Source organism: Mesocricetus auratus, unplaced genomic scaffold, assembly GCF_017639785.1.
Source record: "Mesocricetus auratus isolate SY011 unplaced genomic scaffold, BCM_Maur_2.0 Super-Scaffold_100007, whole genome shotgun sequence".
Lineage (NCBI taxonomy): Eukaryota > Metazoa > Chordata > Mammalia > Rodentia > Cricetidae > Mesocricetus > Mesocricetus auratus.
The window spans coordinates 65,369,619-65,395,011 of NW_024429191.1; the positions used below are offsets into that span (position 1 = coordinate 65,369,619).

Genomic DNA, 25,393 nt, shown 5'->3' on the forward strand with positions numbered 1-25,393 from the left:
ATCAGCTCTCCAGGGAGCAGAATTACAGATAGTTGTGAGCTGTCATGTAGGTACTGGGGTTCGAACCTGGTCCTCTGGAAGGGCAGCTAGTACTCTCAGCCATTGAACCATTCCTTCAGCCCAATAGCACCAAAAAGCCTTTTTTTCTAGGGTGAGGGAGGGGGATGACTGTTTTGGTTGGGGTTTCTTTGTGTAGCCCTGGCTGTGTTGGAACTTATTCTGTAGACCAGGCTGGCTTCAAACTCAGAGATCCACTTGCCTCTGCCTCCAAAGTGACTAAGATGTGTGCCACCAATTTGTATTGCTTACGTATTTTGGAGATGAATAAACAGTTATAACATCTAAGGAATGTTTAAAGAAATTGAGTATCTCTAGAATTAGAGCTTGCTGTAATTTTAATTTATTTGCACTTTTTAAACTTACCATACTTATTTTATTTTTTGAAGACTGGCCTGGACCTTGATACATAGACTATATACTGACCTTAAACTCACATAGATCTGTCTGCTTAATCCCAGCACTCAGGAGGCAGAGGTGGGAGAATCTCTGAGTTTGAGACTATCCTGATCTCCTTCAACAAAGCCACATCTACTAATAGTGAGCTTAAGGGATCCAGTTACATTCAAACTACCACAGCAGTGGTATGTAAAAGTGTCTAGCTAAGCATGGTGTTTAAATTCTTGCCCACAAAAAACTGGGTAGGAACCTGTGATGTTTTTTTTTTTTTTTTTTGGTTTTTCGAGACAGGGTTTCTCTGTATTGTTTTGGAGGCTGTCCTGGAACTCACTCTGTAGACCAGGCTGGCCTCGAACTCACAGAGATCCGCCTGCCTCTGCCTCCCGAGTGCTGGGATTAAAGGCGTGCGCCACCAACACCCGGCTTTGAGACCACTTCTTGAAGTGGAAAGTTATGCCTGTAGTAGAAGAGTGGTCTGCTCAGAGGAAGAACCTGACCCCGTCCTCCTTTGTTCTTGAAGACCAAAGCAATCTCTTTGAAGATTATCAAGATCAGGATTCTTTTCCATTTGCTCTTCCCCCTTTCCATCTTTGCTTTCTTTGCATAGTAACTAGTGTTTTAGCCTTTTCTTTGCTAGGGTCTCATGTAACCTGGGCTAGCCTCTGACTCACCATGTAGCCAAGCTGAATTCTTATTTTCCTTGTTTCTATATCCCACGTGCAAGGATGTCAGGTGTGTGCCACTGCCACCATGCCATTTTAGGCAGTGTAGGAGACTGAACCCATGTCTGAGAATGCTAGATAAACACTCTTACCAACTGAACTACATCCCCAGCCACTGTAATTGCTTGAGTGTTTTATTGTTCTTTAAGATTTCCTTAGGAATCTCACTTTGTTTAATGTTAAAGTTTGTCTTTTCTGGGAGATCAAAGTGATAAATAACTCATTTTGAGAGTAGGCTGTGTAGGATTGTTTACTTCAGATTGTATTCATCAGATAATTAAAGTTTGAAAGGCTTACGTTAGTTTTTTGTTTTTTAATACTGTGACCACATACCTAACAAAAACACCTTACATTGGGGAGGGCATATTTTTAGCATCCAGGTTGAAGATACTGTCCATCACGGTGGGGTAGTTATGGTGGCAGAAGCAGATCCAGCTGTGTCATCAGCCATGTGAGGCAGGCAGCTAGTCATTACTTCCACAGTTAAAAAGGAGAGACAGGTAAATGCACGCTCACTGACTTTAACCCTTTTATTCAGTGTAGGGTCACTGTCCATGTCATAGTGTGACCCACATTCAGCTTGGTCTGTCTGCCCTCCTTAGTTAAACCTCTCTGGAAATAGCCTCATAGTCACAGCCAGAAGTGTGTCTCCTCAGTGGTTCTCAATCTATTCAAGTTGACAATTAAGAACATCCACTGTAGCCATTAACCTGTTTATAGAAATGTGTTCAGAGTCTTAGTTAGTGTTTCTCTGCTTTAGGTGTGTTTTATTTATTTATTACGTATACAGTGTTCTATCTGCATGTATCCCTACAGACCAGAAGAGGGCACCAGATCTCATTACAGATGGTTGGGAGCCATCATGTGGTTGCTGGGAATTGAATTCAGGACCTCTGGAAGACCAGCTAATGGTGTTTTGTTTTGTTTTTCTAGACAGTGTTTCTCTGTATAACAGCCTGGCTGCCCTGGAATTTGCTCGATAATCCAGGCTGGCCTTAAACTCACAAAGATCCACCTGCCTCTGCTTCCTGAGTGCTAGGATTAAAGTCGTTCACCACCACTGCCCAGCAGCTAGTTTTTTTAACTACTGAGCTATGTCTCCAGCCCCTAGGCATATTCTTTTTTTTTTTTAATTTATTTTATGTATAAGGATGTTTTGTTTGCATGTACATCTGCATACCAGAAGAGGTCTTTGGATTCTATAGGACTACAGTTATAGATGGTTGTGAGCTGGCGTGTGGGTGTTAAGAATTGAACTCAGGACCTATGAAAGAGCACCCAGTGCTCTTAACTGCTGAGCCTTCTCTCCAGCCCAAGTGTATTCTTTTATTTTAAGTATATAAGTGTTTTGCATGCATGTATGTCTGTGTACCACTTTCATGTCTGGTGTCTGAGGAGGCCAAAAGAAGGTGTTACAGTTGTGAACCTCATGTGGAAGCTAGGACTCAAGCTGGGACCTCTGGAACAGCAGCTAATACTCTTAACTGTTGAGCTATCTCTCCAGCCCCCAAATACTAGTTTTATGAATGGATTACAACTGTTCCCATCCAGTAATAATTTTTGTTGATGTTTTTGAGACAGAGTCTTGGCTGTGTAGTCTTGCCTGGCCCAGAGTTCACAATGTAGAAGAGACTGGCCTCAAACTTGTGATCCTCTTGTTTCTACCACTCCTTATCTAGGATAAGGCTCATGTGTCACCACACTAAGCCTCAGGAGTAATTTAAAAAATGAAATTATGGACTGGGCCTGTTAGTGCCTTGTAGCTGCCTGTAACCCCAGCTCCAGGGCATTCAGTGCCCTCTTCTGGCTCTCTCAGTTACCAGCACAAATATGGCATACACACATATGTACACACATGCATGAAATTAATAAAATTTGGGCTTTGATTGCATCTCTGTGTGTGTGTGTGTGTGTGTGTGTGTACAGCATATGGAAATCAGAGGACAATTTATGGGAGTCAGTAAGAAAAGCAGAATATCTAGGTGTTTAAATTACCAAACCATAGTATACTTATAAAATTTGAGGAGGCCTGGCTGTAGTCGCTGTAGTGCTTATTCATGTTTTTAGGTCTGATTTACATGCCCATAATGTGTACCTTAGAATTAGTTTGCTTTTTACAAAGTAAATTTGGTACTACCGTAAACTTCGTGGTTTGTAATTAGCTAGAAAGAAAAACTACTGTGGCTTATTTTTGAGGGTGGAGTGATGCTATTGATTATATCTTTGTGAGATCTAGCTAGCCCTAGAATCACTTGCTTTCCTATGGGAGAGTACACTCTAACTATTTTGGGTTAAATTTTGTCCCTTTGAAAATTTGTTCCTGTCATGATAATGATGAGAGAGATAGTAGATTGCCTGTTATTTATGTAACTCTAAAATAAATTTAGGCACTAGAGAGTTAAACTCATTAAATGTAGTTTATAATGACTAGATATGTAAAGTAATGGTGTTTTTATAATCAAAATTTAATTATTTTGCCTCTTTAGCGCTGGCTGACAGAGCAGAGAGCTCAGTGTCCTCATTGTCGGTAAGTGTTTTGTTGTTTGTATATATGGAAAATGGTAAAAGAAATAAAAGCCATGGGGTCAGAGGATATTCTGAGATAGATAAAGGCAAATTCCCTCTCCCCCCTCCACTCTTGCAGCTTCCTTCATTTCTTTTCCTTAGGAATAAGTTAAATAGAAAATGATGAGTAGATTTAGAAACAGAAGTGTGAATGGAGTTTTCTTGTCAACACTGCTGGCTCCCCAGTAAATTCACAGAGACTTAATATTATAAATGCTCAGCCAATAGCTCAGGCTTGTTACCAGCTAACTCTTATATTTTAAATTAACCCATATTTCTTTTTTCTCTTTTTTGGTTTTTCAAGACAGGGTTTCTCTGTATTGTTTTGGAGGCTGTCCTGGAACTTGCTCTGTAGACCAGGCTGGCCTGGAACTCACAGAGATCCACCTGCCTCCGCCTCCCGAGTGCTGGGATTAAAGGCATCCGCCACCAACGCCCGGCTATTTCTTATCTGTTCTTTGCCCCATGGCTGTACCTTCTTTCAATACAGCATGTTCATCTACTGTCTCTTATGACTCCTCTGACTCCGCCCCTTTTCCAAGGATTTTCTCTGCCCTGGAATTCCTGCCTTGCTATTGATCAATCAGCTTTTTCTTAACAAGAAGAACAACAAATTTTCATAGTGTACAGAAGGACTATTCAACAGCACAGAAGTGCAGAAACTGTATACTTGACTAAATTTTATATTGAATGTATAATGTGTGATTGTAGTGTTATGTCCTTGTTTTTCTTAACTTTTTAATTTAAACAAAAAAATGTGATCAGGTCTTGGTAGTTCATACTTGTGATCCCAGAACTCTGAAGGATGGAGCAGGAAGTTTGCCATGGATTTGTAGCCAGCCTGAACTATATATAGACCTTATCAACTATAAGGAAAAGGGAAAAATCACTTTCAGAAGAAATGGCCAGGCATGCTGTTTTTGTATACAAGTGGTGTAGTATATACTCTTATATACCTTTTGAATTTTCTTTTTTTTTGTTTTTTGTTTTTTGAGACAGGGTCTCTGTATAGTCCTGTCTAGGAACTTGCTTTGTATACCAGGCTGGCCTCTAACTCACAAAGATTCACCTGCCTCTGCCTCCTGACTATTAGAAAAAGAGACATGAACTACCATCACCTGGCATTTATATACCTTAAAAAAAAGATTTATTTATTTAATGCATTTAGTGTTCTGCCAGCATGTATACCTACATGCCCGAAGTGGGCAACAGATCTCTTTACAGATGGTTGTGAGCTACCATGTTGTTGCTGGAGATTGAACTCAGGAATTCTGGAAGAGCAGCCAGTGCTTTTAATGTCTGAGCCATCTCTCCAACCCCTATTTACCTTTTTTCTTAAACCAGACAAATATAGTACTTCCTGTTTATGAGTCGCTTGTGTAGTGATATCTTGTTTATACTCTTAACAAATAAAGCTTGCCTTAAGATCAGAGGGCCGAGATAGCCACTAGTTAACCATAGAGGAGTGGAGGTCTGTACAGACAGATCAGACAGACCGTGTACGGCTGGGTGGAGAGAGGAAGTGGTAAGGCTGGAGGAGACAGTGCCTCTGACTGTCTTTGGCCTGGAAGTTGTTGAAGTGAGGTGTGGCTATGGCTTGCTCCTTTGTGTCTATCATCTCTCAGCATTTTCCTCTGTGTCTGACTCTGGGCTTTTATTATTATTAAGACCTGTTAGAACTGGTGATACACTCTTGCTTGTTATTTGCTTACTCTTTGGGATAGGTTCTCAAGTAACCCAGTCTGGCCTCACCTGCACCTATAAGGATAAACTTGAACTCACGATACTCATGTCCTGCAGTGATAGGATTTACAGGGGTGTGCTCCACGCCTGACTTTATTATTTTCTTTTTTATCCCTCCTAAAATCAGTGGGAATATTTCACTGATGGTGTGTGTGTGTAAGTCATTTAAACATGTTTGATAACTCTGTTTATAAGATTATGTCTATATTGAGAGATGTTTCACTTGTTTCTGTTTCCGGTTATTTAGGCAACAGTGCCAGGATGCCACCTTTTATTCTTCTGTTTCCCTTTTCATATTAGTTTATGAGATGAGCAGCACTGTGAATGAGAACTTGCTGTAATGATTGTTTTCTACATACAGTCCAGTGTGGCCCCTAGCTACATGTACCTATGGAACATTTCACTTATGTCTGATGTAACTAGTGACACTTTATATTTAGTTCATTGAGATAGTCTTGCTATGTAGCTCAGGTGGGTTTTGAACTCATCCGTTGGCCTCAGATTCCTGAGTGTTGGGGTTATAGGCATGTGTTACCTTTTTTTGTTTATTTGTTTGTTTTTATGAAATAGCCACATTTGGACAGAGATTGCAATTAATTTATTGTTGTTTTGGTGGTCTATGGCTTGAACCCAGGAATTAACTCATGTTGCCGATGGCTGTCATTTTGTATAGTCCAATTTAGGCTAAGAAATTAAAAAAGTTATAAACTGAATTAATCATATTCTCTAGTATATTTTGTTTGTGTGTGTGTGTGTGTGTGTGTGTGTGTGTGAGAGAGAGAGAGAGAGAGAGAGAGAGAGAGAGAGAGAGAGAGAGAGAGAGAGAGAGGTATGAATGTGATAAAAATAGGTCAAAAAAGCATACTTTTCATTACCTCTTTTTTGACACAGATCCCCACTATGTAGCCCAGGCTAACCTGGAACTCATTATCCCAAACTGGCCTTAATTCTGCAGTTATGTAGCCTTAGTGATAAGAGTACAGATGATAATTTTGTACTCTCTCTTGAGGAATACTTATTTTAGAAAAATCTTGGATGTCTGAGCTAGAGCATATATGTGTATGGATTTTCTTTTCAGTGCTCCACTCCAGTTACGGGAACTAGTGAACTGTCGCTGGGCAGAAGAAGTGACACAGCAGCTTGATACTCTCCAACTGTGCAGTCTCACCAAGCATGAAGAAAACGAGAAGGACAAGTGCGTGTTGGTCTTCCTCAGTAATTGATAGGTTATGCTATGGGTTGCTTTAATGACACTTTATGTGTCTGTATGTGTATATTTAAATAATTTGCTTCTGTGTGTACTTGCTCAAGAATGTCTGTGTATGGGGTACTGGGTATTAGGGCCATGTGCATGTAAAAGTGCTCACTGATCTCAACTTCTAGATCTAGTGACATTATATTGATGGTTCTCTTTTATCTGTAAGTGAGAAAGTTAATGTTAACCTTTTAAATGTTTTCACTTGTTGCTTAATAGCTAAAATTTTTCTTTCTATATTGTTTGTTTAACCTTTATTTCTATATTGTTTGTTTAACATAGGTGTACAAAGTACTGTGCTAGATTAGAGTATACAAAGGCAAATGAATAGATTATTTCTGCTTAGCTGATTAATAGGAACACAGCAATAATACAGTGTTATGTTCTTGTTAGAATTACAATGGAAGCAATGGATAAAAGAATGAGTAATTTTATATTGTATGTTTATAGATACGGTCATATCTAGATGGCTATTAGGAACAGATCAAAACTGGAAAGTTAGGAGAGATTCCTGAAATGTTAATTTTTTTTTTTTTTTTTTTTTTTTTTTTTGGTTTTTCGAGACACTCTGTGGCTTTGGAGGCTGTCCTGGAACTCGCTTGGTAGTCCAGGCTGGTCTTGAACTCACAGAGATCCGCCTGCCTCTGCCTCCCGAGTGCTGGGATTAAAGGCGTGCGCCACCAACGCCCGGCAAAATGTTAAATTTTAAAAAAATCACTATACACTGTATGTTAAACTACTAAGTTTAACATATTGCTGTTATTTTTTATAGAAGTAGAACCATGGGGGGTAGAAAAATGGCTCAGTGGTTAAAAGTGCATACTGCTCTTGCAGAGGACCTAAGTTGGATTGCTATCACCCACGTTATGTGGTTCATAACTCCTGTAACTCCAGCTCCAGCGGAATCGAGTGTCTGCCTTCTGTGGGTAACTGCACTTGAATGAACACACCCACAAACAGATACATGAACACGTAATTTTAAGTAATAAATAGTGATTCATTTTTTAAAAAGAAGAAAAGAAATGGGAGAAGGCTAAACTGAATTATTGTTCTTTGTTTTGCTGCTGGCTTTTGCTATGTATCCCAGATTGACCATGAAATCAATTTGTAGTTTAGCCTTCCTTAAGCTTCAGTCTCCTGGCATAGAGGTTACAGGTTGTGCCACTATGCTCAGTTGATGACTAGCTAAGCTAGTCCACAATTAAATAAAACTGGGCATTGTTTCTAGTACTGTTCTAGCTAAGTTGTACTCTTTTTTTTTTTTTTTTTTTTTTTGGTTTTTTGAGACAGGGTTTCTCTGTGGCTTTGGAGGCTGTCCTGGAACTAGCTCTTATATACCAGGCTGGTCTCGAACTCACAGAGATCCACCTGCCTCTGCCTCCTGAGTGCTGGGATTAAAGGTGTGCACCACCACTGCCCTGCACTAAATTGTACTCTTTTAAGGCTGTTATTTCTAGCATTGTGGTAGTCATACCAAAAAGAGTAATTTAAATATAATGACATACTTCATTAGTGACCTCTTGAATATTTTTTCCCTGTGGGATGATGAGGTATCACTATTTGGAAAGGTCCTTTTTGATGGGCTTATACATTTTTTATTAGTGCCTCTCATAAAAGGAAGTTTCTTAATCTGGCAGTCTTTTGTTTTAATTTTTAGTCTTAGCTTCCTAAGTGTATTACAGTGTGTGACACCATACCACAATTTGGGGTTATTTTGGATTACCATGTAAAGTAAGGTTCTATATTTATATGGTAGGTGACTGAGTGATTTAAACAGTAGGAATTTTTTTTTTCCCTTCTGTAGTTTTAGAGGCAGGAAATCCAAGAACAAGGTGCTTGATGAAGGGTTGGTTTCTGGTGACGTTTCTGTCCTTGACTTGTGAATGACTGCCTTCTTGCTGTGTGACTTTGGAAGTTAAGGCCTCAGCATAAGAATTTTGGGGAGAGCACAGTTAAGTCTGTAGCAGAATTGAACTTCATTGTTTTATATGTGAACATTTGTATTTAAGAGAAAGTTCTAAAGTTGAGTTGTTCATCTCTAATGATGACCTGGTATTGACATTGTGGAGTTGGTATGTCTTGTTTGTTATTGGCCAGTTGTAGGAAAAATACTTACACATATACATACATGTGCTTTTTAATATGATTGTCTTTTAACTAAGCAGTAGTGGAAGATAGCATTTATTGTATATATTGATGAAAGGAAGTGGTGTGTGTATTTTACTTAGAAAGAAATCTGCAGTTTTCTTTTTTAAAGTTTATATTAATGAAAAAAGCACTTTTACAATTTTGTTCATGTGTAATTATTTAGCCTAATTCTTAGAAACTATTGAATACTTTTTAACTTTTTTACAATGCTATAGTTGTTTAAAATGTTTGCCTTAGCTTAGAAATTTCTTGAAAATTATATTTTAGTTATTTAAAAATTGTAACTGCCTTTTCTTTTCATATTGTATAGATGTGAAAATCACCATGAAAAACTTAGTGTGTTTTGCTGGACTTGTAAGAAGTGTATCTGCCATCAGTGTGCACTTTGGGGAGGAATGGTGAGCAGAACAAACTCAGCATGTTCTCCTTGGCTTAGAGACCAGAAGGCAGTGATTTAATTAGTTGTTTTTGATGGACTAACATATCATTTTACTTTGTTGAATGAAAAATGTACATGCTTTATGCATTTTAAAGGTATTGTACGAAGAGGCTCTGTGGTCAGGAGTGTTGATATAGGATGGATACTGCTCTCATTGCTTAATGTCTAAAATTTATATTCACATTTAGTTTTTATTTTTCTCTTTCCTCCTCCCTTTTTTTTTGTGGTATTGGCAATTGAATCCAGAGTTCTATGTGTGCTGGGCCAGTGCCATACCAGTAAGTTACATCTATAATGCAGGACCAGTGTCTTTACTTTGAGTACTGATCAGTTGATGTCTAGACTTAGATGCTTCTGAAGTAATGAGAGTGCAAATAGCTATATTATCTAACATTCTTATTTTCTAGTTTCTCTTTCTAATCTTGTTCATAGGCCCTCACTGTTCCCAGGATTCTCCATCCAGAGGTGGGAGTACAAGCATATACTCCCTTGCTTGGCCTAAAAGATTTTCTTTTGAGGCAGGATCTCACTATCTAGGCCAGGCTGACCTTAAGCTTTTAAGTCCTGCTGCTTCAGCTTCCCTAGTGCTGGGATTATAGATATGTAGTATATGTGGCTAAAAAAAGATTTTTAAGCCAACCTACCTTATAGTAGCCTTCCTATAAGAAGTTTTTTGCTTATTAGCTGTGTTCCATTACTTAATATTCAATTACATTATTTGTATTTAGTTCAACAACATGAATAGGTTGAGATTAAACAAAATAATAGTTTTTGGTTTTGTCAGTGCAGGAGATTCAGAACTTCCCATATGCTAGAAAAAGTGTTTTTATCAAAGTATATCTGTCTACCCTAGACCAAAACGATAGATTCTTAGTGGAGGAAGTAAATGGTTATCTACTTCAGTAATTGCCTAAGTCTCATGTTAACTATTATAATAGATGCAGTTTTCTGTCCTAGGATCTGCTTCCAAATTACCACACAGAGGCTTATATTAATTGTTAAATGCCAATAGCTCAGGCTTATTGCTAACTAGCTCCTATATTTTAAATTAACCCATATTCCTTATTTATGCTCTGCCTCATGGTGGTACCTTTATCAACATGGCACGTTCACCTTGCTTCTCCACGTCTCCTCTTGACTCTGGCTCTGCCCTCCTTTCTCCCTGTATCTTCAGTTTGATCACCCCACCTATACTTTTTGCCTGGCTATTGGCCAGTCAATGAGAATAATACATATTCATAGTGTACAACAGGATTGTTCCCCAGCAGACTGTGAGACTTGATCATTCTGTGACTGTTAGGCAGTGTGTTTTATCGACAGTGTGGCAGGCTGAGCTATTTGAGTAGTGCTTTATCCAGAGAACTTTGTCTGAATTTGAATTCTAATGTACTGACTGGAAAAGTTTAAGTTACCACTATTTGATGTCTAACAAATTTTATAAGAGGCTCAATAGACATCTCAGAATCCATATTACCTAGGCATGTTGGCACATGCCTTTAATCCTAACACTTGGGAGGCAAAGGCAGGTGGATCTCTGAGTTTGAGGCCAGCCTGGTCTATGGAGTGAGTTCTAGAACAACCAAGGCTATACAGAGAAACTCTGTCTCGAGAAAAAAAAAGTCCACATCATATGCCTGGAGAGTTGATTCAGCAGTTTAGAGCACTTGTTGCTTTTGCAGAGGACCTGGATTCAATTCCTAGCTCCAACTGATGGCTTATAAGCATCCGTAACTCCATCCATAAAATTGCCTATAACTCCATTATCAGGGTATCCAACATCTTCTGGTCTTTGTGAGGTATCAGGCATACATGTAGTTTTTATACATACATTCATGCAAAACAGTCATACATACAAAATCAAAAACAAAAAAAATCCACATTTTTTTCCTTTTTTTTTTGGAGACCATAGTAGGATGCTTTTGCTAAACAGGATACCCCTGACAGTGTTTCTTTGTGGACTGTCAAGGTTGGTATTAAAGGATGTTTGTTGTGGCTGGTTCCATTCTTTTCTTAATGTCTAGTATTTAGATTCTTTATAGCATTGCTGCTTTGTCTAGGTAATTTTTATAAGCACTGGCTTATTTTAAGAAAATAAAGTTGATATAAAAAGATGATATTAATTTTGAAAATATTTACCAGTTTATCATTGTCCATAGAGTGTTAAAGAGGAATGTAAATATAATTGGAATGTATGAAACTTCCTCACACTACTCATATTGATTTCTGTAGCATGGTGGACACACGTTTAAACCTTTGGCAGAAATTTATGAACAGCATGTCACTAAAGTGAATGAAGAGGTAGCCAAACTTCGTCGACGTCTCATGGAACTAATCAGCTTAGTTCAAGAAGTGGTAAGATTACTTTTACATGAGATTGATAACCTTTTTTTTGATTCTATGATATATATCCTTATAATTTATATGTTGAAATCAAGATTTTTCAAAGTTTAAAGATTCAATGAGATGATAAACTTTAAGTCTCAGTCAGCTTCAAATACTAGACGAATTTGCATCCAGAGCTCTGGCACATAGGGATCAGTTGAAGCCATATAATTGTTTTTTTCTTTCTTTTAAGAACAAATGTATTCTTTCTTATTATTGTGTGGGGGTGTGGGTGTGATTGTGTGGGTGTACTTTTGCTATGGTGCATGTATGGAGGTCAGAGGACAGCTTTGTGGCTTATTTGGAGTGAACTTAGCTTGTCAGGACTGCACAGCCACTCTCGTAAGCCACAGAGACATTTCCCTAGTTCCAAAATTGTCTTTTTATAGATAATCAGTAGTGAGTTAGAAAAGTGTACTTGTTACAGCGTAAATTGACATCTAACTAGTGTTATCATTGATACTGTGTGTATGTGTTGGGATAGTGGGGCATGCAAAGTCCAGGAGTCATCTAAAGTAGTCATTCCTCAGGAGCCATCCACCTTGTATTTTGAGACAGGGTCTCTCACTGATAATTGCAGGTCAACAATTAGGCTAGACTGGTGGGCCAGCAAACTTTAGAGACCCTGTTTCTGCCTCCACAGCACTGACTTTTGAATGTGGATGCTGGGGGTCAAACTTAGGTTCACATACTCATATAGCAAGCACTTTACTAACTGAGCCGTCTCTCCAGCTCCAATACTGACTTTTGTAAACATTCAGTTTTTAGATCCCCAGTTTTTGGGAAGGTTTCTGCTACCAGTGAGTGAACTATTTAAAAACATTTTTTTCTTTTAGATTTATTTTTTTTGTCTTATGTGTATGTTTCCCTTCATGTATGTATGTGCACCATGTTCATGTCTGGTGCCCTTGGAGTTCAGAAGTAGGCTTCAGATTGCCTGGAACTGTAGTTATAGGCAGTTATGAGCCACCATGTGTTGTTGCTGGGAACCAAACCTAGATCCTTTGCATGTGTAATAAGTGCTCTTAACTGCTGAGCCATCTCTTTAGCTCCTGCATGAACTATTTTATAATGTGTTGAATTAGGCTCCACAAAGTAGAAAGAGTAATTATTTAATAGTATGATGATGTGGTGCTAGGGTTGGGGAAATGACTTCGGATGCAGTATGTTGGGTTGGGGAGATGGCTCAGATTGCTTGATGTGCTTTCAGGGGACTGGAGTTCAGTTCATAACTGCCTGTAACCCCAGCTCCAGGGTATCTGATACCCTATTCTGACCTCTACAGGTACTCTCAACATGTGGTATATACCCACATAAACACAAACTAATATATAAATAAAAACTGAAAAAAATGTTATCTGGGTCAGTTATTATTTACAATTTTTTTCTTTGGAAAAATATGATAAATTTCAAACAAGTACTAAATATGCTTTTGGATTTTTTTTTTTTGGTTTTTCAAGACAGAGTTTCTCTGTATTATTTTGGAGGTTGTCCTGGAACTTGCTCTGTAGACCAGGATGGCCTCAAACTCACATAGATCTACCTGCGTCTGCCTCCTGAGTGCTGAGATTAAAGACGTGCGCCACCAACACCCAGTTTGGAATGTATTTTGTTTAAAGTTGCCAGAATGGGATTTTTGTGTATCATTATTAACCTACCAGCTAGTGTTCTTTACCCTTTGGGAATCAAGAATGAAATCATCGTTTGTAACATTCTTTCAGTATAAAATAGCATTACTGAATTGCATGCATATGACAAAGTTATTTTTAGAAAAAAGTTAGCTGAATTATTTTATCTGGCCTTGTCTATCATTAATTAATCTTGGTAGCATTGGGATGCTATTCTAGTTTGAGAGTCCTACTTACAGATAATAATAGCATGTATAGACAAACACTGCTTTTTACTTTCTGTGGTACACTGACTTGAAATGTGTTGCATATATTTTGCAATCTTGGAAAAATCTTTTTGTATGTATTCTGAAACCAGTCTTCTTGAACTAGAGAAAAATACTGTATTTAGAAGTATCTTTTGTTGGGCATGAAGATATGTACTTGTCATCCTAGCACTGAAGAGGTAGGTGGAGGCAAAAGAACCAGATCAGTACCTTCAGCTATGTGGCAGATTCTAGTCTAGCCTGGAATGCATGAGACTCTTGGAAAAACTCAAAGCAAAATCTTTCCTGTTTTAGGATATGTACTGGACATTTTTGTTTAAATGTGTGTGATAGTGTACATGCACATGCAGTGATGTACCATGCTACACTGTGGAGGTCAGAGGACATCTTGCATGTATTAGCTCTCTCCACTGTGACTCATGGGATTAAAACTCAGGTGGTCAGGCTTGGTGGGAAGAGCTTTTTCCTGCCGAACCATCTCTTAGGTCCTTTTGTTTTTATAACATAGTTTTATATCTGATATGTGATTGGAGCTTGTTTGTTACCTAAATTTTGTCTGTTTTGAGACAGGGTTTTATGTAACCCAAAATACTCTCAGACTCTAGTTGAAGCTGGCCTTTCTGCTTCTGCCTCTCATATACTGAGGTAATAGATAGGTATGTGCTAGCAGACCCAGTCAGTTGTGGTTATTTGGGAGTGACTGCTGGGGCATAGGAAATCTCTACCTACAGTAAAGATTTTTTATTACTATATCAGTTAATTTATAAGAAACTTAATTATACCGTTTATTTTGAGAGCTTTATTACATTTTTGTGTTTGTTTATATGTATAGGTGTACGAGTGAAGGTCAGAGGACAACGTGCAGAAGTTGGTTTTCTCCTACCATATGGGTCTTTGAGCTTGAACTTAGATCATCAGGCTTTGTGATAGGCACCTTTACCTACTGAGCCATGTCACTAGGCCCCAATTGTTTTCAGTTCCTTAAAACTGATTTTGTTTATTTACAACTGTTTTTTAACTGTGTGTGTGTGTGTGTGTGTGTGTGTGTGTGTGCTCGTGCGCGCGTGCATATACACCTGCTATGGCCTCTGGAAGGAATTGATTCTTTTTCCATCACGTAGATTCCAGGGATTGAGCTCAAGTTGTCAGACTGGGTGGTGATCTTTATCTTCCAAGTAAACTTGCTAACTCCTTATTTACAGAATTTTTTTGTTTTTGTTTTTGTTTTTGTTTTTTTGAGACAGGGTTTCTCTGTATTGTTTTGGAGCCTGTCCTGGAACTTGCTCGGTAGACCAGGCTTGGTCTCGAACTCACAGAAATCTGCCTGCCTCTCAGAATTTTTTTTTTTTTCGTTTTTCGAGGCAGGGTTTTTCTGTATTGTTTTGGAGGCTGTCCTGGAACTCACTTTGTAGACCAGGCTGGCCTCGAACTCACAGAGATCTGCCTGCCTCTGCCTCCCGAGTGCTGGGATTAAAGGCGTGCGCCACCAACGCCAGGCCAGAATTTTTTTTAAAAAAGCAATTTTACCTTTATAGTACAAATCATTAAAAATTTGTTTATGAATTTTAAAGAGGTAATTAATTTTAAGAGTAATCACGGTGATTGCAGTATGTTCTCACTTGTCTTCTAGGAAAGAAATGTAGAAGCTGTAAGAAATGCAAAGGACGAGCGTGTTCGGGAAATTAGGAATGCAGTGGAGATGATGATTGCAAGATTAGATACACAGCTGAAAAATAAGCTCATAACACTCATGGGTGAGTGTAGTGTATTTTTAGTCTGCTGGAGAACATGGTACCCTGACCTTGTTTGTGGTTCAGGCTTTAAGGAGTAAATTAATGAGTTGTTAGGACTAGATAGGAATCTTTTTAAGATTTTAGGCAATTCCATGTTGTATAGTCTGAGCTACAAGTCTTACTTCTGTTGAGAAATGATGAAAGATAAAACTTTTTCACAGCCATTATATGAATATCCCAAATAGTCTGTGAACCTCATTGGTAGGTAGCTTTTTTTTCCTCCCACAACTAAGAAAAAAATTCACTATCAATGTCCCTTTTCCTTTTATTCTGTTTTCACTGAAATTGAAATACTAGGCCAGGAAGTCTTGGTGCATGCCTTTAATCCTAGCACTTGAGAGATAGAAGAATGTGAATCTCTGTGAGTTCCAGCCTGGTCTGGTGTGGGTTACCATACTCATTAAGACTTGAAAGGGGGTCTTATATATTTTGACACACACACTTGTGTGAATGAGGCAGGAGGTTCATGAGGATCCCTCTGGGCTATACCATGAAAGTCTTCTCATGAAGTAAAGTCAGCTGGGAAGATGGCTCTGGATGAAGTGCTTGCTCTGCAAGACCTGAGTTCAGGCCCATGGATCCACATAGAGGTAGAAGGGGAGAATCAACTCTACATACAGAGTTGTCCTCTGAACAAACACCCACATTCACATCCATACATCACACACACACACACACACACACACACACACACACACACACACACACACACACACACACACACACACACACTTCAAAAAAGATTCCTGCCAGGCCTTGATGGCACATGCCTTTGATCCCATCACTGGGAAGGCAGAGGCAGGCAGATCTCTTGAGTTCCAGGACAGATAGGACTACACAGAGAAAAACCTGTGTCATTAACCCCCTCCCCCAAAGAAAAGACTCCTATTAGTGTCTGACAAGATGGCTCAGCCAGTAAAGGCCCTGACTGCCAAACCTGATAATCTCAGCTCCTTTGCATGGCCCACTTGGTACAAGGAGAGAAACTGACTCCCACAGTTGCCCTCTGACTGCCACTTACATGCTGTGACATGAATGGCCCCTACCTTTCACAATGAAAGAAATTTACAATTTACCCCTCTGGTTTTTTCTTGTAGACAAGGTCTCACTACTTCCTGCCTGTTCTGGAACTTCTGTTCTGGAACTCATTGTGTATAGATCAGGTTGGCTTCAAACTCAGAGATCTACTTCCCTCTGTCAGTCCTGTGTGCTAGAATTATAGGCACCACTAAGCCTGTTTGGTTAAAAAAATAATAATATTAAAGCTAATAAGCTACTTAAAGTATTTTTTACTTTTACTATGACTTTTGAATAGTAAGCAAGTGCATACTTGCATGTAGCCTTGCTTTTTGTTTATAAGTTTGCCTCACTTCTTTAATGAACTAAAAATCAGGTATATCAGCAGTATATATTTTTAAAATTTAATTAAGAAATGTATGTGTATGTTTGTGGTCTATTCATGTGTGTGTAAATACAAAAACTCAAAAGCTTGTGTATGCATATGCAGTGGTTAAAGTTGGGTGTCTTCTTCTATCCCTTTTTAAAATTAGTTTTAACTTTTTAAAGAAGATTTATTTCATTTTTAATTATGTGTGGATATTTTGTCAATGTTAGTGCATGTGCCTAAAGAATCCAGAAGAGGGTCTTAGATCCCCCACCCCCACCCCATAGCTGGAGTTGGTAGTTGTGAGCTGCTCTAACGAGGGTGCTAGGAACCAAACTCTGGTCCTCTCCAAGAGCAGTACATGTTCTTAACCACTGAGCTCTCTTCTCCAGATCCTCCACCTTATTTTTTCAGATGGTATCTATCACTGCGCCTGGGATGCTGTTGTGGTTGTCCGGACTGATCACTGAGTTCCCAGGATCTACTTGTTTCTTTCCTTCTTCCCCAGCCCCAGGTTGCAGGCATACACTGCTGCCCTTGCCAGGTCCTAATGCTTGTGCAGCTCATACTTTACCCACTGAGCCAGCTCCAAGGTCTCTTCATGTCACAGTTGAGCAACTTCCTGAGTTAAGCTGCATTCTTTTCCAGTTAAATGATTGTCTTTACCTTTGTGAGGTTTTGCTTGTTTTTGTTTTTTTTGTTTTTGGAAACAATTCTGGGATTAAAGGCTTGTGTCACCACTGCCTGGCTTGAATTACTTGAATTACATGAAGTTACTGAATTTTGTAGTTTTTCTTTCTCTTGGTTTATGGGATGACTTTGCCTCTTCCCCTCCCCCTCCAAGACAGGGTTTCTCTGTATCTCTGTCTACTGGCTCTATAGACCAGGCTGGTCTTGAATTCATAGAGATCTACTTACCTATGAGTGCTGGGATCAGAGGTGTGCACCACTGCTACCCAGATGCCTTTTATTCTTAAAACAGACTTTTTGTTGTAATTTAATGTAAATATCTTGCTAGTTTACTAACTACATCCTTCTTTTAAGCCAAAGTGAAATTTTGGAAAGAAATTTCAGAATAACTAACTGAATGAAGTTGTTATAATGTCTGCCAAAAGGAACATTAAGTCTAGAAAAAAATGTATGTTCCATTTAAAGCACACTCTCATTATTATGTTTATTTTCATTTATTTTGATATACTACAGATTCAACTCGACACTGTCACCATACATTTCTTCTTTCTTATTTACTAATTTTAGATAGTATCTCACATAGCTCAGGCTGGTCTCAAATTAGCTATGTGAGTTTGTATTTTTTTTTTGTTTGTTTGTTTTAGTGTACCCTCTGCTGTCCTAGAACTTGATTTGTAGATTAGGCTGGCTTCAGACTCAGAGAGATCAACTTCCCTCTGCCTCCCAAGTTCTGGGAAAAAAGGCGTGTGCTTCCAGCTGATGGCCTTGGATTCTTGACCCGTTAGTCCCCACCTTCTGAGTGCTTCTGAAGTTAGAAACTTCACTTACTGGGTTTTACCCAGTTGAGCATTAACCTAAAGGTTATGCATGACATGCAAGCAATCTACCACGCTCCTGCCCCAGCCCTGTAAACTTTCTAGGTAAATTTTGTAGTCCTAAATTGAATTTTGCCTAAAAATAGGATCATTTCCAGTGTTCTTTTTTAAGCTACCTTTTAAAAGTATTACATTCTGCTGGGCAGTGAGCACAAACTTTTAATCCCAGCATTCAGGAAGCAGAGGCAGGTGGATCTCTGTGAGTTCAAGGCCAGCCTCATCTACAGAGTGAGTTCCAGGACAACTAGGGTTGTTCCACAGAGAAACACTGCCTCGAAAAATAAAACAAAATTATATTCAGCCTCTTAAAGCTCTAGAAAAGTCATTGGGGTAGCTAATGAAGTTTTACTTAGGTGCAATGGATCTCCTTTTACTGAGTATGTTCATAGGAAGTTATCTCATTCTTACATCTGTAGTGAACCTGAATGTTGTTGTTTTGTTCCTTTTAAACAGGTCAGAAGACATCTCTTACTCAAGAAACAGAGCTGTTGGAATCTTTACTTCAGGAGGTAGAGCATCAGGTGATGAAATACATTTGTTTATGTGCTGTTAAGTAGCACTAAGTAGTAAATGAAATAAAATAGTCTTTGCTGTGTATGTAGTATATAACTGTAATCTTTGGGAGGCTGAGGCAAAAGAACCATGAGTTTGAATATGCTATCCAGAGCATTTGAGGCCATTCTAGACCACATAGTACCTAGACTTCATCTCCAAAATTAGTGTAGTCTCCAGGCAGTGGTGGCACATGCTTTTAATCCCAGCACTTGGGAGGTAGAGGCAGGCAGATCTCTCTGTGAGTTCAAGGCCCACCTTGTCTACAAAGCAAGGTCCAGGACAGGCTCCAAAGCTACACAGAGGAACCTTGTTTTGAAAAACACAACCAAAAACAAAAACAAAAAAAGATGGCCTCAGACTTTTGGCTCACCTGTCTTTGTTTCCAAAGGGCTTTAATCACAAGGTGTGGAGATTTGAATGAGATGTCCCATATTCTTAGGCATTTGAATTAGTCCACAGTTGGTGGTGGTGTTTGGGGAGGCTTAGGAGGTGTGGCCTTACTCAAGTAAGTGTATGACTTGTGTGATCTTTGAGGTTTAAAAACCTCCCGCTACCCACTCCCCACTCTCACCCCTATTTGCTCTGTCTGCTTCCTGTTTGTGTTTGGAGGTGTGAGCACTCAACCCTGTTTCCATTCCGGCTCTAGTTGCCAGGACTACCTTCTGTCATGCTTTCCTGTCATGTTGGTGATGGGCTCTTCTTCCTTTGGAACTATAAATGCCAAAGGAAACCCTCCCTTTAATAAGTTTCCTTGGCCATAGTGTTTTATTTTTTATTTAGAGAATATTTTATTAGTTTTTGTAATCAAACCCACATAAAGACCTTACATATTTAATACAATGTGTTACCCCTGTACAAATGGAAAAAAATTAAGTTCAACATTTCTAGACCAATATGGCTGTTAATTTCTGAATGATGCCAACTCAACACAGTAAACTGGGATACTTTTTTCCAATGTTGACAGCACAGCTAAAGTTTCCAAAAATTCAAATTGTTTACATATATATATATATATATATATATATATATATATATATATATATAGCCATGGTGTTTTATAACAACACTTGAAAAGTAATGCACAAGAGTGAGATACTGTACTATATCTTCTTAAAATGTGCCCCTCCCAACTCCAGCCTTCTACCAGGGTAATGGGAAAGTAGGGGCTAGAAACTCTGACATCAGAAGATCTGTGTGTTATATTGGAGATTTTTATAGAGTAGGTATTAGCTGATTCTTAAGATTTCTAAATAAGGTTTATGATGATGTGTCAAAATAGTACTTTTTTTTAGACTTGGAACTTACTATGTAGACCAGGCTGGCCTCAAACTCTCAGAGATCTGCTTGCTTCTGTCTGGGAATTGAAAGTATGTACCACCATGCCTAGCTAGAACTACTTTTTGTTGGAAATGACCCATAGACATTTGCAAATTTATAAAAGATAGAATTTCTCTATACGTTTTAAGTGGTAGCTTTAAGGTAGATGGTTATTGCCATTTACCTAAATATATTGATTTTTTTTCCTTGAAACTTAGCATTAAGGAAATACCTGTTGTGTTTTATAGAATAGGTGTTATTTTAGATTTAAAAATTACCTTAAGTTATGTATATATGTATAGGTTGTGTGCTTGTAAGTGCAAGTGCCTGTGGAGGCAAGAGGGCTTCAGATCCCCTGCTGTACTTACAGCTGACTGTGAGCCACCCGATGTAGGTGCTAAAAGCTTTGCTTTGGACTTCTGCAACAGCACTACATACATTTTAACTGCTGTGCTGACTCTCCAGCCCCATTTTAGATGTTTGGGATATAGCAGTGAACAACAAGGCAAAAATTCTTTGCTTATCAAATTAATTGGAGGCGATTAATAAACATAATAGAATAAATAAAACAACATCTCATAACTATGTGATACATTCACTTGTATTGAATTTTTTTTGGAAGTTTTATTTTAAACATACATAGGTGTGTGTGTGTGTGTGTGTGTGTGTGTGTGTGTGTGTGTGTGTGTGTGTTTGAGCACTTGCTGGTGAAAACAGAAGTACAGAAGTGAAAGTCAGTGCAGCTTTTTTTTTTTTTTGGTTTTTCGAGACAGGGTTTCTCTGTATTGTTTTGGAGGCTGTCCTGGAACTAGCTTTGTAGACCAGGCTGGCCTCGAACTCACAGAGATCTGCCTGCCTCTGCCTCCCGAGTGCTGGGATTAAAGGCGTGCACCACCAATGCCCGGCTGTCAGTTCAGCTTTTGGGATTCGGTGCTTTTCCATCAGTGGTTCTGATAGTTGAACTGGGTCACAGTGGTAAGCACTGGTGAGCCACCTCACTGGCCTAGAAATGCTTTTGTTTTCCTGTGTGCCTATTATGCAGCTACCTCCTAAGGTTGTTGTCTTTATTGCAGATTTTCTTTTCTTGTGTTGAATCTTTATTTCTGGTTTCCATGGCTACTGTAGACTCTTGGGTTATTCATTTGGTTATGTTTTGCACTTCCAGCAGCTTGCCAGAGTAGCTAATCAGAATTGACTTTGTATTTATTCATGTCTGAAAATATTTTCATTTTGTATTTATATTTGATTGACAGTTTGACTAGTAAGGTTTAGTACATGCATATTTATTTAGTACTTTCTTCTCAGGACTTTCATTCTTGTTTGAGACAGGGTCTTGACTCATACTTAGCCCATACTCTCCTGGAACTTGCCATGTAGCACAGAACAGTTTACCTCTCATGATCCCCTTGATTCAGCCTTCCAAGTACTAGCTAGAATCATAGGAGCATGTCCCACACCCAACAGTAGTTCAGAGACTTTTTATCCCTGACAAAGAATTAACTGACAGCCTTCTGCTGGAGTAATAGGGTAGTTTTCGTCAGCTGTAGTGAGCTGTGAGTTTCAAGATTTACATGTTTTGTTTTTAAACAGCTTTTTGTTGTTGTGTTGTGTTGAAAATATGTGATTTGATATGTTTGACAAATGTACACATTTTTAAAACCGTCACTGTTGTCACAATGGTAAATGTACACATTTATTTTTGTACATCTTTATATTTTGTTTATCTACCATTCTCTCCGTGTACCTCCCAATTTGGTTTCTGTCATAAATTGACATTTTTTATAATTATATAAAAATGGACTCTCATTACTCATGTTTAACATCTCAGCAAAATTATTTTTGGGTTTCATTCGTGGTACTCAATACATCAATAATTCTTTTATTTTTATTGCTTAGTGCTTACTTTATATAAACATCACATTTGCTTTCTATTCAACTGATTATTCATTTGGGTAGATTATGAATAGCACAGGCTTATTTGGGGCTGTTACAGCTAGAGTGACTATGAATGTTCTTGTACAGATCTTTCCATTGATATATATCTCTCCTTATTAGGTCCACTGTAGATGTCTAAATTTTTAAAAGACTTTTTAAATTAAAAATAATTAAAACATTTTTTGTTTTGTCTTTAATTACATGTATGTAGTATATATGTAGGGAGTGATAGGTACTTGCAGAAGCCTGAAGAGGTTGGGTTCTTCGGAACTAGAGCTCCAGGTGTTTTTGGGTACTGGGAAGTAAACTGGTTCTTTGCAGGAATAGTACATGCTGGTAACTGCTGTACAGTCCCAACTACAGCTTTTATTTTTTAAGTAATTGCAAACAATCTTCAGAATTAAAGTTGCCCATTTTATATTCCTACCAGTATTGTTTGAATTCCTTTGCAATACTGTTAGCACATGGAATAAGTTGCCTTAATTTTAGTTGTTCTCATTAGAGTGCCTAACTATGACTGTAATTTCTATTTGCCTGTGACTAATGATGTTGAATATTTTCTTATGCTTACTTGCCATCCATAGTTTTGAAGTTCTCTTCAAATCTTTCGCCTATAATTTTTTTTATTGAGTTCTTTCTTTTGTTTGTTAGGTTTTTGTAATTCTTTATTGTTTGTCTTAACTAGGATTATGCTAACTTTCTGTTAACTTGAAAAACTAAGAGAAAAAAAGGCTTATTTCACACTGTTTCAGAGGGCTTGGTCTGTGGTCTGGTACCCGTCTTGCTCTGGGAGCTATAATAAGGCAGTATGTCTATCATGGTGTAAGAAACCTATTTAATTTGTAGCAATTGAGAATGAGTAACGTGGCCAGAGTTCCAACATGGCCTTCAAGGCATGATGTAACTTTGATCCATTGGGCTTCACATCTGTGTTTTGTTTGTTTGTTTTTTAAAGATTTATTTATTTTTATGTACTTTAGGGTTTTGCCTGCTTGTATGTCTGTGTGAGTGCCAGATCCGCTGGAACTGGAGTTACAGACAGTTGTGAATTGCCATGTGGATGCTGGGAATTGGACCCAGGTCCTTTGGAATACAGGCAGTGCTCTTAACCACTGAGCAATCTCTCCAAGCACGGGTTTCACCTCTTAAATGTTCTGCGACCTCCAGTAGTTGGTGATAGTCTATAGTATCTGGCCCTTTGGGTAAGTTGAATACCATCCGTGGAGTTGCCATGATAGAATCCCAATGAATGGGATCTTTCAACCACAAAAAATAATCTTGTCATAATTTTGGGTTCTGGCAGTTCAAGGCCAAAGTGCTAACGGGTTTCATTTTTCCTGAGGTCTTTTGCCTTGGTCCTCTCACTATGTCCTCACAGGGACATTTGTGTGTTGAGAACTCTGGTTGCTTCGTTTTCTTTATCTCTGATTTAATTTAATATTTCAAGAACTGGCAAGAAAGATTGTGTGTGTGTGAGACGTGTGTGATATCAGCATTTCTATTGGCCATATATAATTAGAGATACTTGTTGTTAAAGAAGTGTCTGCTCATTAATACATAAAGCAGTTTAACTGTATCAGTGTGAAAATATATTTGTAGTTGCTTATTTTTTATTTAACCCTAAAATAGGGAAAAGATTAAAATCCCATAAATTTAATGATTTAATTGTTATAAAATGCAAACAAACCTACATTCTGCAAAGTTTCAAACCCACTTTGAAATTTAAATTTTTTCTTTACATTCATTTTATATGTATGTACCATATGTGTGCCTGATGCTCAAGGAGGCCAAAGAAAGCATCAAATCACCTGTAACTGGAGTAATAGAAAATTGTGACCCACCTTGTAGGTTCTGGGAACTGAACCTGGGACCTCTGCAAGAGCAATAAATGCTTTCAACCACAGAACCATCTCTCAGTCGTATTTTTAAATTTTTTGAGATAGTCTCATTTCATATAATCACAGGTGGACTTCAATTTCCTGATGTAACTGAAGGATTTCCTTGAATTTCTAATCCTCTACCTTCCAAGTGCTGGGATTGCTGCAAGTATATGCTAACAGGCTCAGTTTTCTGCCCAGTTGTGGGCTGAACCTAGGGCTCCTTGCATGCTAGGCAAGCACTGTCACCAGCTCAGTTACATTACTACTCCTGAAAGTTATTCTTTTTTTTTTTTTTTTTTTTTTTTTTTTTTTTGGTTTTTTAGTTTCTCTATGTAACAGTCCTGACTGTCCTGGAACCTGTTTTGTAGACTGGGCTGGTACAAAGACTGGCCTGCCTCTGCCTCCTGAGTGCTGGGAATAAAGACATGCACCATCGATATCTGACTTTTATTCTTAATTTTTTCACTAAGTAATTGGGTTAGCTTTGTAATTATCCACTATTTTTTAAATGTTACTTTTAATTAAAATATAATTAAGTTATATTATTAAATATAATCACTCCCTTTCCTTTCCTTCTTCCAACCCCTCCCATGTGTCCTCCCATCTACTCCTCCCAAGCTCCACCCACATTGCTAACGCCGTTTTCTTTATTATTGTTGCGTTCATGTGTGTGAGTGTATATAAACACACCTTGTTGAGTACATTTTTGTTGTTTGTATGACTTCAGGGCTGAACTTTGTATTGAATAACCATTTAGGAGGTTTATTCCTTGGAGATGATAATTCTCCTTGTCAACAGTCATTTGTTGCCTGGCTGGTCTGAAACTGACTATGTAGATTAGGCCAGCCTTGAACTCACAGAGATCTGCTTGTCTTTCAAGCAGTATGATTAAAGGTATGTACCACCACACTTGGCCTCAATTTTTCTTAATTAAAATTCTGTTATTTATTTTGAGACAAGGTTTCACTGTGTAGCCCTGGCTGACCTGGATCTTGGTATGTAGATTAGGCTGGCCTGGAACTGCTATGTAGTCCAGTCTGACATAAAACTGAGAGAAATCCTCCTTCCTCTGCATTCCGGAATTAACTACCACACTTGGCCTTTTTCATTAAAATTTTTGAAGTGCCATGAACAATATTTTTGTTGGTTGAGATACTTTTTTTTTCCTCACACAGTTGCGGTCTTGCAGTAAGAGTGAACTGATATCTAAGAGCTCAGAGATCCTAATGATGTTTCAGCAAGTTCACCGAAAACCCATGGCTTCCTTTGTTACCACACCGGTTCCACCAGACTTTACCAGGTATAACAGTTTTATAACTTTATTTCCATTTTAAGTTTGTATAGAAAAGTGTATACTTGA

General features: G+C 38.3%; 1 protein-coding gene across 2 annotated transcripts in view; it reads left to right on the forward strand.

Moving 5' to 3' along the window:
- Trim37 (tripartite motif containing 37) overlaps positions 1-25,393 on the forward strand; it is a 140,778-nt gene that overhangs the window by 2,178 nt on the left and 113,207 nt on the right. For both annotated transcript variants that reach the window (XM_040749423.1, XM_040749422.1), the window contains exons 3-9: positions 3,665-3,705; positions 6,565-6,681; positions 9,200-9,287; positions 11,558-11,680; positions 15,235-15,358; positions 18,800-18,867; positions 25,209-25,333. In XM_040749423.1, the coding sequence (XP_040605357.1) occupies positions 3,665-3,705; positions 6,565-6,681; positions 9,200-9,287; positions 11,558-11,680; positions 15,235-15,358; positions 18,800-18,867; positions 25,209-25,333 (686 nt within the window). The remainder of the gene's footprint in view (positions 1-3,664; positions 3,706-6,564; positions 6,682-9,199; positions 9,288-11,557; positions 11,681-15,234; positions 15,359-18,799; positions 18,868-25,208; positions 25,334-25,393) is intronic.